At 42.4% G+C, this 14,512-nt stretch overlaps 1 protein-coding gene across 1 annotated transcript; it reads left to right on the top strand.

Moving 5' to 3' along the window:
* The first annotated feature begins 697 nt into the window (after positions 1-697).
* On the top strand, positions 698-11,487 carry LOC134060516 (C-type lectin domain family 4 member F-like). Its single transcript, XM_062517246.1, has 5 exons — positions 698-1,160; positions 5,014-5,238; positions 10,201-10,346; positions 10,456-10,553; positions 10,672-11,487. The coding sequence occupies exons 1-5, from the start codon at positions 698-700 to the stop codon at positions 10,829-10,831; spliced, it is 1,092 nt and encodes a 363-aa protein (XP_062373230.1). The 3' UTR covers positions 10,832-11,487.
* Positions 11,488-14,512: the final 3,025 nt, after the last annotated feature.

A 14,512-nucleotide genomic window follows, 5' to 3' on the forward strand; every position in this document is an offset into this window, starting at 1 on the left:
ATTGCCTTTAAATTGAGTATAAGGCTATCAACTAATGTTAGCGTTTGAGGAAATAATAATGATTTACGGCTGGAAAGAGTGATTTTTTCTAAAAAAGTATGCCAGTTAGGCTATAGCCTATATCACGGAGTGGAATGATAATTCCTGCCTGATAATTCATTTCATTATAGTGTTCTGTGCTTGGAATAACAGTTAAGATCGGTGAAGAAACGGTGTAGCCCAATTCAAGTCAGGACGCACAGGCAGTGGGGCACACCCGGGCACACCCAGGACACACCGCGTTCAGATTCGTTTGTTCAGATCGGTGAATCTTCAGGCGCAGTTTATGACAACGTCATAATGGTCATGATGCATTCTTGTGACGTCACTGTTACATTTTGTATAAATTCAGCTATTTTGCACTATTCTCCCATATGAGAGGTAATCAGTCAAGAGAAATTCTGGTTTTCGTGATAAGTTTATTTGTTTTTGAATAGACCAATCTACACATCCAATTTCAGTTGATGTAAGTTTCCGACAACTCTGTAAAAACGTAATAATCTGAAGATTAAATCTGTTAAAAGTCTAATAGATAGTCTAATTACATTTATCTTGATTTCACATTGAGAATAGACTGTCTTACATCTGAATTAGAAATATAGCCTAGACTAGGCTTATTCAATTAATTCTAATGCTTCCATCTGTCAAAGAAATCACCATGAAAAAAAGAGGAAAGCCAGCAAAGGACCCAGAGACCATTTATCCAGGCGCCCGTAGGGATTGGTGGCCTCCTGAGTGGGAGCCGAGGTCACGTTTCCCACAAGCGGAGCAGCAGAACAGCTTTCCTGCAGCAAATAGCCGTGTGAGGCCCACGGCAAACAAGCTCCCACATTTCCCGAAGCTTCACCCAACAGACTCACTCACAGCCACGCCCTGCCGGCTGTCTTTGGTGAGGAATGGGGTGACTGGGACGGAGCTGCAAGTAGGGCTCACCCCACATGGCCCAGCGACGGGCCCGGCACCTGACTCCATGACCTCCTTCTCATCCGGGCGCCTCCCGAGGTTGCACACCACCAGCTACCTTACGTCCGCCGTGCCTCCCAGAGATCTGCCGCTCGAACCGCAGCCTCCTGCAGACAGGATGCCCAAAGAGCCCAGCAGATCCAAGCGCCTGAAAACGGGTAGGCGTGGCAAACAGACCACACAGGGTGGGGCGGTCCCTGCGGAAGAGCCGCTCCGAATCGTACCCCTGGGACCGGTTCCTACACCACAGCCCCCAGCAGCACCTACCGACGTAGGGAGGCACCTAGGAAGGGACAGTCGTGACACCTGTGCTATCAGACGTCAGTCTGGGCGCACAAAGAGCACACGACGACCCTTCTAGGATGATAGAATGTGTGTCAGTGGGGACTTGGTTTTGGACAGGTAAGCTAGATAGTAGATGAGTAAGTGTCCATTTAACTGCTGCCAGTGCCACAACACCCAGTATAATGATTTATATTCTCTGCTTCTATTTCACAGTTGAAGAATCCATTTCTCTTCTTCCAGTGTCCATCCACTCACCACCAACTGGACACACAAGCACACCCAACATCACAAAATACCAGAGCATGGAGAAAAAGGATTTCAGCGGGGCATCAGAAGAATTGGAACTTTTTGCCTATTAGATTTCTGGGTTGTTCCACCCAAAGCGCGTAACTCCCTTTATCATGCGTAAATGACAGATTTAAGTGACGGGAAGAATTTGTGCAGAGTGAAATGCTCGTAGTTACGCTTTTTTTTTTTTTTTACTATCGCACCCTTACACACTCTTACGCCCCCTTACGTGCATGGGAGAATTCCCCCATAAGCATTTTTTTCTTTTACTGCATGCTGCCAAGGCATTAGGGCTGCAAATAAGATTATTTTAGTCAGTCAATCTTGTTGTTTGATCGGTTAAATGACCGATGAAAGTTGGAAAATGTAAATAAAAGCCAAAGCCGAAGAGTATGTCCTCAAATGCCTTCTTTTGTCCACACACTGAAATGCAGTTTACTGTAAAAAAAAAAAAAAAAAATTTGGCAGTGTTGAATTTTCAAAGGTTTCAAGAAACAAGGTAACTCGGGGGACTGTAGTCTGAGAGCGCTTATGAACACACTGCATCCCAAGTTGCAGTTTAGCTTTGTTTGTTGAGAATTTCTTCACCAAGCTTAAGAGGTTTCTTATTGAGAGTGTAACAATATTCACCACAAATGTGGATGCTTCAGGTCTTTGTTCAAATTGAATGACAGCTGTGTTTATATTTGAGATTAGATATGAGAGCCATTATTGCAGGATTTTGTTATGGTGGCATGTGAGCTCTCAGAGAAGTCACACTTGGGCCTTCTAGTTTGGGGCCTATCACATAAAGGAGGTTGTGCTGCCACAATGTGGCCACTGTCAATCTTGCAGTAGCGTACCCACACAACAACCCCTCGCAAAAACATTTTACTGTGAGAGAGATGAACATTCAGGCTATGTGAAATACAGTAGCTCAAAACAACTGTTGAAACATTCTTGTTTTCTTCAGGCAGTCATCTTTACATTTCTCTCATGCATCAGACAAAAGTTCCAGCATCATCTCCTTGCCCTATGCAGATTTGTGATTCGTCTCTAAATATCACTTTCTTCCAATCAGCCACAATCCATAATTGCTTCTCTTTAGCCCACTGTAACCAAATGTAAGTTAAAAATAAAACTGACCGCCTGGGGAAAACAACAATGTGATGATATGGGGTTGCATGTCAGTGGTTCCCACCAGCTACCTAGGCCAAGCTCTGCTATGTGTTCTAGGTCCAAAAAGCCACACAAAATGTACAAGAGGAACATTGATGAATATGATACTTATCATCATGTGTCATATCAGCTGCTGTCAGAATAACTATATAGCAGCTTACCAGTTTACATCAAATTAGACCGACATAGCATGAACGAAAAAAGAACAGCAGTGATCTTATGTGAGATATCTTAGTCAAATAGAAGTAGTCATGGCTGAAACTATAGTCCCTCAGTTTGCGGTGCTCTAATTCACTGGTGTTCTGTAAATGGGACAGGTGGGGCTCTGCTGAAGCCATGGGTTCACACAATTGATGTGGAAATTGTGGCTACAGGGCGGAATTGTGAGCTCCTCTCCTTCCTCATAGTCTTATGAGTCTAATTTAATTCCATAATAGTCCATTTGCATTCTCGGGGTTGTGGATCATGGTGGGAAGATCATAAGGGACATTCAGGGGGAGGTGGTTGTGGATCTCCCAAATGGTCACAACTTCATCCACCAGGTTGAATTCCAACTCAATATAAGGAGGGCCAAGCTCGGCAACAAAAATGATGTCCTGAAGTTCATCTTGATCATCAGAGATATCAGTAATGATGATCGGAGGTGTGTCTGCCCTTGTCATAGATGGTAATGGCAGTATCTTCACTATCACCAATAGTGGTAGGTCTGCCCATGGTGGAGATGCTGACCGTGCTCTATGTAGCTATTCTGAGGGGGCATACAAGTCTTGTGAAGTCCCTGGTTGTGGGGACCTTCAGCTCGGCGAGACTGTCAAGAGGACCGTTTCCTCTTCTGCCACGGCTTTGCATTTCCTCACTCATTTTTAGGAGAGATGTTGGAAACTGGAATTCTATTTCTATTTACTAGAATTTATTTTCAAGTAATTTATTGACTTCTACAGTATTTACTAGAATTTATTCTCGAGTAAAACTGACATCTGTGCCAGACAAGGGTCCCTGCACTGTAACTGTATGGATATATTATTATTTTTTTTTACTTCTCTGTGCATTTTGAAAGACACAGTTTTTAAATACAGTATGCAGCTGACGTTGTATTGACTGCACACCAAAGGAGAAGCACAATAAGTAGGTTATTTGCCTCTGCCCTCTTTCTGCCGCTCTCTTTCACTGAGGTTTACAGGAGAACTACGTGGCCTTGGCCGCTAGATGGCAGCATAGTTGCATAGAACCAAGACAGCCGCAGTAGCAGCAAAAACCGCAAAGACACAGGACTAAAAGAAGTCACAGAGATTGAAGGCTATACCGCATTGCACATTTATTACACTTTATTAAACCTTCATCCTGAAGGAATTCATTGACATTTCAGAGTTTGCACAGGGCTTCAATGTATTGAATTTCAGAGGATCAGACCTAGTCCAACCAGCAAATGAAGCTCCTTTCTTGAAGTTCTTGAAGGTGTTGTACAGTGTAGAATATGGGATTAGGATAGGAAAGGAAGACAAACAAAAGCTAACAAACATAATTCAGCTCAAATAAACACAGAGGCGACAACTACCCTATGCAATTAAATCCTAGGAAGATTTTGAACACTTTTTTACCACTCACTGCACTCACCGATAGCTGTTCCTAGCATGTATCTGTTCTGCAGTACAAGCTCCTCCTCAATATCTTTCAGTTGCTATTGAGTCAGTGCTGACTTAAATGATGCAAAAGCCCAAGATGAGCGCACTAGAGCATAAGGCGCTGTGAATTGTACATTACTTTTTACCAAAAAATTACATACCATGAAACATAATATGAAAAAGTTGCACTTATTTTTGCCTGTCCTTTGTTGCACTGCACTTGTGACTTCCTCTTTAGATGACATGCACTGCAGCAGTTAAACTCTCTCTCTCTTTACTGGTCCAGACCAGCAGGTTCACACTCCACATTGGCCAGATACCAGAGAGAGACCAACATGTCTGAGGGCATTACTGAAGATGTAGATTCGTCCAGTATTTATACAATACCTTACAACAGAACAGAGGATATATATATGAATGCAGTTCCGGAAAAGTCTCAGCAAAGAATGAAGCACAGCGAGATCCAGGATAGTTCTGGAAGTCATAATCGTGGTAAATATTATATTACATTAAATTATTCTACAAGTCCCTTCACATTTTATTGTATGTGCAAAATATTCTCATACAGTGTATGTGATGTTCTCCTCAGGTCCCTACAAACTGGCTGTGGTGTTTCTTGGGCTACTGTGTGTTCTCCTTTTGGCTGTCATCATCATAGGGCTGTGCATTAAAACTGAAGAGGCAAGACAGCTACAGCTTAGGTACAACAATCTGACTGAAGAGAAAGACCAGTTAGAGATCCTTAATAACGACTTGATTAGAGAAAATAAACAGTTACAGTCAAGAAACACCACATTGAGTGCTGAGAAATCTCTGCTGGAAACCAACATCAGTGCTCTGGCTGGTGAGCGTGATGAACTAAAGTACCGTCTTTGGAAAATTGGTGAGTGCAATTTCCATGCAGTTTTGGACAGAAACTTAAAGGGACACTTCACCGATTAGCATTAAGCTTTGTATCTTTAGAAAACCAGTGATGTTTTTGAATGGTTGTGCATCATTCCCTCAGTTTGCCTTGAGATGGGAGAAATAAGGATTTCAATGTTGGACTTCCTGCTTTCAATGATGTAAAAATCATCATTTTACATCATTGAAAGCAGGAAGTCCTATTCATGGGTTTCATTGAAATCCGTATTTCTCCCATCTCAGGGCAAACTGAGGGAATGATGCACGCACGACCATTCAAAAACATGAATTTCTGAAAATACAAAGCTTAATGCTAATCGGTGAAGTGTCCCTAGCAAGGCAAGCAGGCCGTTGCCTGACTCTAAGCCACACACTGACATGGGACTTGAACATCACAATAAAGGGTATCTGTAAATAAATCCGCTTTCATCTCAGAGAGAATATTTGCAAAATTTTTACTGACAGAAATCAATTATGACCGCCGCTAGCGTAGCCTAGTTGTCATACGTTTTTTTCTTCTTCTTCTTCTTTTTTCCCGTCATCTACTTCCTGAATTTTTGGTCAACGATTCCTGGGACACCGTAACACCGGGGCACATGAAACTTAGTGGGCAGCCCCAGTAGAGTTTTACGGAAAATTTCATTTGGTCCCCGGGGGCCACTCCAACTCCGTGCTAATAGGCTAATTAGGCTACGTCAAAGTTAGCTCCCCTACAACCGGACATGCTAAATATTCTTCTTACAGGAACCCAATGTTACGTACGATGTAGTTGAGCCTGTTTTGCTTTCTATTGTTTATGTAGAAACTAAGAAAACATAAACAATAGAAACTAAGCTACAAAGACGGCACAGGATAAAAGTTAAGGGATTAAAATAATAATAATAATAATAATAATAAATGAATGGGCGTTCTATGGGGTTAGTGAAGAGTATAGCTCCAGCTTGTTACATATTTTTGTATGTTTTTACGCAAATATAGACAAGAACCAGTGATCCCTAATGACAACACATGCCTATTATCTTTACAAAAAGAGGGAATGATACAACATAAAATGGTGCTTCCTGTTATGTGTTTACACAAGCAGAATCTCTGACTGTACTTTGCCATACATTTTCACATGGTTTGAAACTACAATTCTTCTTTACTTGGCATGACATTTGCACTCTGGTTTTTCTCCAGCCAGACATGTAAAAGAGCAACGGAATTTTCTAAACAGAACATAACTTCAGATCGTAATAACAAAGCAGAACTTGTGGGTTACACTCGGGCCTAGTGAAAGCGGTTGCAACTTTCATTTCCCATTGTTATATTTTTTACCATTCTTCCACCAAACACCAACACCAAGTTCATCCATTCCACACCAAACTTTGTCATCCATGTCTTTGTGGACCTTTCCTTTCATTGGAATTAAGGGGCCAAGCCCAGCTCAGGGATGGCCCCTTCCTCCTGTTCAAAAACAACAGAAAAATGGGATTTTAATGGCATGGCTTTATGATTCACTAATTCCATTACTCAAAAGCGCCACTCTTAAAATTAGTCCATTTTCCAAGTGACTGCAGCCTGTTAAAGTGCCCTCTCGCAGTCAAGGCCGTGGAGCCAGGGCGTCGCTAGAAATGTTCAGCCTAACATATCCAGTACAGTTAAGCATCTCATCAGTGGCCTTATCACATCTTTATTGTATTTAACCATTAGCTTTCTCATTGCTTTTGACATGTCAGAGGTCGCTTTGGCCTATGTGCAACTACGTGTCACGTGATGGTGCGTTGAGGCTAATTGTCTGGTCGGCTATTTTTACTTAATAAATGAAACGAAACTTAAAGAGAGAAATACTGGTGTCCTTTATGGTAGATACGGCCGTGGGATTGCAACTGAGCTACGTGACACCTGACGGTGCGTTGAGGCAAGGATAATTGTCTCGTCGGCTATTTTTACTTAGATTAAACGGAACATGATACGGCCATCTTTCTGCATAGGCTACGTGACATTGTGTCTTATACTTTCGTTTTTCTGGGGCACTCCTTGCACTCTCCCTCTGCCATGGAACCTGCCTCAGCTACTCTCTCTCTCTTATACCCTTTCTTTCGCGTGTGCTCAAGGCGGTCATAATTCATTTCTGTCAGAAAAAATCTTGCAAATATTCTCTCTGAGATCAAAGCGGATTTATTTACGGATACCCAATTTATTGTAACGTTCAAATTACTGTAGATCTGCTGCATAGTGGAGACTGAGAGGACCCATATCATCATCATGTATGCTGTAGAATGATGTTGCTGCATTTCTACATTGTAAACATTCACAAGAATGAAAAGCACTTTGTAGTAAAGCTACTTTTAACTAGATGCATCGCATAGCGTGTGAGGGACCGAGCGTCACCCCTAGTATTGGGATGTGTAGGCTCACTGGCTTGGAGATGGTGGAGGTGGAAAACACGGCAACCGGAGTATAGAGTTGTATCAAAAATATAATTATATTTATTTATCTTTAACTCAGAATTCAAAGAAAACAAAATAATCAGCAAGAAATCAAAATAGCACAATGCTTCAATCTCAAAGCAACAGTACCGTACCTTGTACATAGCCTCGCAACAAGCTAGTACTCACTCTCTCTCTCCAATGCAGAATGAAGCCCTCTTAGGGCAAGGCATTAAACTAAATTGGCCCATTCAGGGATAATTGGAATGTACCAACCATCAGGGTTTGTCAATATTCTATGGGCAAGAAAATAACAAAAATCGAAAATAAACATTATATGACAAAATAAATATTATTATTAAGCTATCATAACCATATTATACCATATGTACACATCCCATTTCCACCACACGTATACATAGAAACATTACAGCAAACAGACACCCCTGTGCACAATCACCTGCACCCTCTGCCCCGGGACAGGGAGAAATACTGCCCCTACAACGGCGCGCGCAGCCGCGCAGACACAGTCAACCAGACCGGTGAAGTACCCGATTTGGTTCCCCCCCAGTTCGTGTTTCCTTAACGCCACTATACTAAAGTTCTTGCGTTGTGGCTAGGTTACCGTACGTATTCTTAGTACTGAATTGCGTTTTCCGGTTTTCAGCTACGGTAGCCGACTAGAGCTTCTGCAGAAAGACCTATAGGGGAAACACGAACTGGGGGGGAACCAAATCGGGTGCTTCACCGGGAAGCAGGAAGTGTGTGACTGTGAGTAGGAGCATGTATGAGTTAACTGGGATTTTAGACAGAAACAGCGAGTAAATGGGACATGAAATAGTGGGTACCGCACTACATGTCATGGAGGTGGTAAAGTATGAAGTTATGGGAAGTGACAAATGAGTTTTGAGTGTTATGAATGAAATCGCGGACTGACCGCGCTAGTGGCGCATAGCTCTTTGCTACTTTACCCTTCCCTGTAAACACAATCCCCCGTGTTCACAAACAGTAGCCTACATACATTGTTATATCGTGCATATATAACAAGTCCTTTTATAGTAGCGTGTGGGTGTATGTATGCGTGTGTGTAAATGTCCAAAGTCGCTCTCCCGTTCTCGCGGGTAACGCCAGGGCCTGTTAGATATTAGATAGGCCTAGTTTCGTTTATTGGAACCGGACCTACAATGACTTTCTCTTCAGCATTGTAGTTCCGTTAAAACGAGGCAGATATGACATTGCAACAATGTTTACAATGTAACGTTGCAAAGATTATGCAGACTGTTACGATTGACTGACACATGCTCACACACACATCAGCCTGTCGAAATCATATGCCGGATATGATGCGTCTTTCTACATGGGTTTAGTTATCGGGCTATAATGAGACCACACTTTTGTTACAATTGAAGACGCTAGCTCCGCTTTGCAGGCTACTTTGTAATAGCCTGGCACGCCCTCCCAGTGACGCAACGCCTTCAGGCTTTTGCTGCTGGTCTGGTCAACTGCTCATTGAGAAGGATTTCTGAGTTCCCGAAATCTGCGGAACTGCCCCCTTTGGTCGAGAACCAATCAACTTTGAGCAGCTCCAACGGCTCTGGGTAGAGGCGTGTTCAAGGCAGAGGAAAGAGTGTTGTTATTGGTTTAAACTCGGCAAACCGCTTTCTGACATCTACCAGTAGCAAATTGAGGCACTTAAAGGAGGCGGGTCAACCAGCGCTTGCAAGAAACCATGTTAGCACAGGCTGTTGGTCAGACTAAAGTCTCGCAGAGCCTTTGAAAGTCGATGGTAATCAGGCTAACTTTGTAATGACTTTCTGTTTCCAGCGTTTCTTATTTCGTTAATCAATGTTGTAAAAAAAAAAAAAAAAGAAAGAAAGATGCTTTAGGGCGCCCCTTGACCAATTTGGCGCCCTAGGCGGTTGCCTAGTTGGCCTGTAGGAAGAACCAGCCCTGGGTAACGCCATTCAAAGTCAATGCGGCGGTAACGCCATTCAAAGTCTATGCGGGTGTGCGGAGCAGTGAGAAGTGTAGTTCACTTTCTCACATAGCGGTACACAATATGACCTCTGTTCATGTGTGTGTGTCTGTGCGTGTGTGTGTAGATCTGTGGATGTGTGTGTATCTGTGCGTGTGTGTGTATGTGTGTGTTTAACGTGTGTGTGAGTGTGACAGTATCATTCCTAACCAGCAACCCTTCGCTCCATAGCACCATCTGCAGGCCGATGGGTGTACAGCCACTAGATATAAATGTATTTATTTTATAGCCCCCCATGGATGAAATTCCAGCGGTGGCACTGGTAAAAATGGAATGTTTGTCAGAATCTTGAACAAAAAGTTCATTCAAGTGTCCTTCGAGGTGGTGAAATTGAAGTTCCGCCTTAATGTCAGGGTACCATGGCTTTGAAAGTATAAGGTATTATGCAATACATTTTCCTTATTGTTGGATGTCTCGTATTATGTATGATGTAATTCATTTATTAATCCTCTGGTCAGAATGTCTCAAAGTGTACCAATGTAAACATTCCTTATAGCGTCAAGGCGCATCAAGGACGGATGGATTCGCAGAAATACAAGTCTCTATAAAATCAGTGTTGAGAAGAAATCCTGGAATGAAAGCCGACAGATTTGTTTAAAAATGGGGGCAGATCTGGTGATTGTGAATGATGAAGATGAGCAGGTGAGACTGAAAGATAATTTACTGATCATGAAAAATTATTTTTAAAAACATTTATCATTCAAGAGTATGGTTAGTTGATCTCAGTTGTATTGCACATGTCACTTCTCAGCATTTCATAGCATCATACAAGAATCACTGGATTGGTCTTTCGGATACAGAAGAGGAGGGTGTCTGGAGATGGGTGGATGGCACAGTACTGACAAACCCGTAAGTAAAATCCACAAATTGTATTATTTCAACATACAGTATTGTTGAACTATAGTGTTGTTTTTCTGGTGGAAGCATGTGTTGGAGTGCTCACTGACAGAGCCTATTTAATCTACAGGTACTGGGCTCCTGGTGAACCTAATGATGTAGATGACACAGACAAAAAGGGTAGTGAAGACTGTGCAGAAATCTCCTCAGATGCTACAGACTTTTCAAAAGCTTGGAATGACATGCCGTGCTCAACTGCCTTTCAATATATTTGTGAGGACCATTTTTGAGCCTATCTATCAATATCCTCTGAATTGATTCTCTTTCCGGCTATGTGCATCATAGAAATGTCTATTGCAAAACAATGGGGAAATAGTCACCCTCATTCCTATCTTGCAATGTTAAATTCCAGCATCCAGTTGAGGATTACACATTGGTAATGCTAGACTTCCTGTTTCTAGTATAATTTCCACTTATTACATTGTGATGTATAGTACGCCTATTCATTACCAAAGCACAGCCACAGACTACAAAGTGTAAAGGTTGCAGCCAATAACACATTTTGTTTGTTCATTTGTTTGTTTGCAATAATCAAAATTGTATACTAGCCTATTTCATGATCAATATGTATACAGTATAGCCAGCTAATGTACTTATCAATACATCTTTTTAGATAATACCATGATTATCATGTATAGGCCCATTTCATTTTGGCATTGATAGTTGATAAACAGGGCATGAATTATCTCTTAGGAATACTCTTAGAATACTAAATGTTTAGAAAATTAATAGAAAATGTTTTACACAAGCATTTGGAGTATGATGTGTCAAAGATTAAAAGTCCCACACTGTGAGAGCTAGGCTATAGGTTTATATCTCTTGAGTTTAAAGAAAAGGAGTTTAGGGAAGTGCAGCATGTGCTGAGTCCATTCCAATGTAATGTCATCCAACCATGGATAAAAACAAAGACAAAAGTAAAAATGTGTCATGTATTTATAATTGTTTATTAAACTATATAAACAAGACATGTGTGTGTTTCTGTAGAGTTGTGTGTGCATATACGTAATAACCTGTGCCTGGCCTTTTGATAGAGGGTAAAGTGGGATCACTAAATATGTGTAATGCCATTAACCATTAAAGAGACCCTATGCAACTTTTTCATAATCCTAAAATCGCTTAGAAATCGTTGTTTTGCTTGACTGACCAGTTTTATCGAAAACAGTAATATTTCCTCCCGCCCCCAGTGTCCCTGCCCGCTATTGCAACCTTGCAGTTTGTTCAGGAGGCGATCGCTCCTTGTTTACATCTGGAAGGCTGAGACGCGTAAGGAACAAGAAGAACCACGCTTGCAATGTATATATTTATATATAGCCTGTATAGATATAAACACTAAAGCTGTCGGGGAAGCTCTGCAGAGAAATACGCAAGCATAAAACGAGCGAAAACGAAAAACGAAACCGAAACCGGAGATAATTTTGACATACCCACATCCTGCTCCTTCTGCACTCCAATCTTCACCAGTGTGGCGCATTTCCACTATGGTCCTGGGCCGGCCCCAGGCTTGGCCCCAGGCTTGGCCCCAGGCTTTACCCCGGTCTTAAACACCGGTGCCAAGCCCCAGTGTTGTATTTCCACTACTGAGTTAAACACCGGGGTTTTACGTGAACTTGGAATGTTCACTATACAAACAGCCTACGTTAATTTCCCGCGAGAGATGCATATCGCCGCCTATCGTAGCAGAAGTAACCTCCGACATTAGTGCTGAAACTAAAATGTAGCCTACACCAACATAGGCTAATATTAACGGTAGGCTAAATGGTTCTGCATAAAGGCTGACTTCAGCAGCCCCTCACTCGGACGTTTGAGAACTAGCTGGCAACTTATTACTACCTAAACAAATCAAGCACTGACTCAAAACGGGGTGACCAGGAATGCTGCAAAGTGGTACAACACTTCAAAGAACACTTTAGATGACGTGAAAACTAGCGTCCATTTTTATTTATTTTTTACTTTCTCAAAACAAATAATTGAAATAACGGTAGCAGCTAGCTGGCTAAGCTAAAAACATTGTTACGTTTGATTCCATTCCCACTCCCGTTCGAAGTCCTCGGTCTGGCCTCGGTTCGGCCCTGTCCAACTCCGGGGCCGGCCTGAGGCCATTTGAGCCCCGGCCCTGGGCCAGCCCCGATCATGGAAAGACGTCAAGCCCGAGGCTTTACCCCAAACACTGGGGTTTTACCCCATAGTGGAAATGCGCCACAGGTAGGTCTACCTTCTCTTCATCAAAGTGGACCAGCAGATATTTGTGGCACCTCTGGAAGTAAGCACTGGAGAGCATTTGTAGCTTAAACAGAAGTAAATAAAAAAGGGTCAACACAACACTGACATCCGCAATTATTTTGATATTAATTGCAGATGAAAGAAAACACTGACCAAACCAGGGGGTCAGGATTTGGAGGGTTAGCTTCAGCCAGTTAGCATGTCATTTGGCATGCACGAGCTGTCTCAGCTTTTTTTTTACGCTCGTTTTATGCTTGCATATTTCTCTGCAGAGCTTCCCTTACAGCTTTAGCGTGTATATTTTACAAAACTCCTCAATCGGTCAGTCTGCCGTGCCTTTTCATGAGACTTTACATGACACTTCCTGGAGTAGAGCATGGGTGCGTGCCCGAGGATTCCTGAAGTTGCAAGTGTGGTTCTACGGCTATAGACCACTAGGGCGGCCGAAAAAAACATTGTTTGGCCGGTATTGACTCATTTAATCATATATAACAGTATGAAACGAATTGATTAACTGAAAAATGTTGCATAGTATACCTTTAATCCAACACAACTCCTCGTCTAATTTTCAGTTTGCATGGAAATCATTGGTATAATTGCCTAGGAGATCTACGTACGGCCAGCCTGGCACTTCCACTCGTTTTGTGGCAATTAGCAGTGTTTAAACACTAATAATTACTGCTGTTGTTGTAGGCTACGTGTTTACTATTGTTGACTTAATGGAACAATTTCATTGAAAACGAATGCTTGTGCAGAACGTTTCGTTAATCTATCCTACAGAGCCGTTAGGATAGGTGAGTAAGTTTATCTCTTTCTTTGTTATCCAAATGAACGGTCTTAAAGTTAGCGAGTTACAGAGGCTGGCAGTCAGCCCGACAGAGGGGGGAAGCATGGAACACTGATGTCGCATTTGCAACAATTTATTCCGACTCCATGGAACGTCAGCGAACAAGAGTAACAATATTGCAGTTGTGCCTGTGTTTCTGGCTCTCAGGCTAAGTTGTGACTACTAAGAAATAGCCTAGAAATCTAGACGCCACTAGCGGCAATCACGTCAGGCTAGGGGCTGCTGACCGTGGCATTCAATTTGAACCTTATATAAAAAAAACCTCTGTGGCGATTTTCATCATTTTGTAAGGCACGGAGATCCGGGGCTATCCCCAATACATACGGGGCTATAGCCCCGAATGCCCAGGTCTAACGACGCCTCTGAGTTGCGCACCCTACACGCCCAAGCTCAAGTCAGCCAGAGTAAGCGTTCAGCTCAGAGAAGTTGTAGAATGCCCACATTTCTGGTATTTTGATAAGTGAAATTAACCTGACTTTCGCCAGATCCTGTAGTTCGCTGTCTGCTTCACACAATTATCTGGGACTTCTCGATAGGAGATGTATTTATGAAGGCGGGTCCTTGTAAAACATCCTCGCATGTGATTTGATAAACCACTTGCCTGTTATCTTGAGTGACGTGCTAGGCTTCTTCAAGCTCTTGCCAAACTCGGTCGGAAGAAGAGTAAAAACATCTTTGCCACCAATAAATGTCTTCAAAACTATTCTCTGTTAATCTTTTAAAGAATGAATACTCGATAGATTCGACAAAACGGTTGAAATAGCAGAATCAATGTCAGCACAAGACTCCTTGCATGCCGCCATTGTTATTTGAATCAAACACTCGCTTCGGCGCTCCTGATTGG

The sequence above is a fragment of the Sardina pilchardus genome, chromosome 16 (assembly GCF_963854185.1).
Source record: "Sardina pilchardus chromosome 16, fSarPil1.1, whole genome shotgun sequence".
Taxonomy (NCBI): Eukaryota; Metazoa; Chordata; class Actinopteri; order Clupeiformes; family Clupeidae; genus Sardina; species Sardina pilchardus.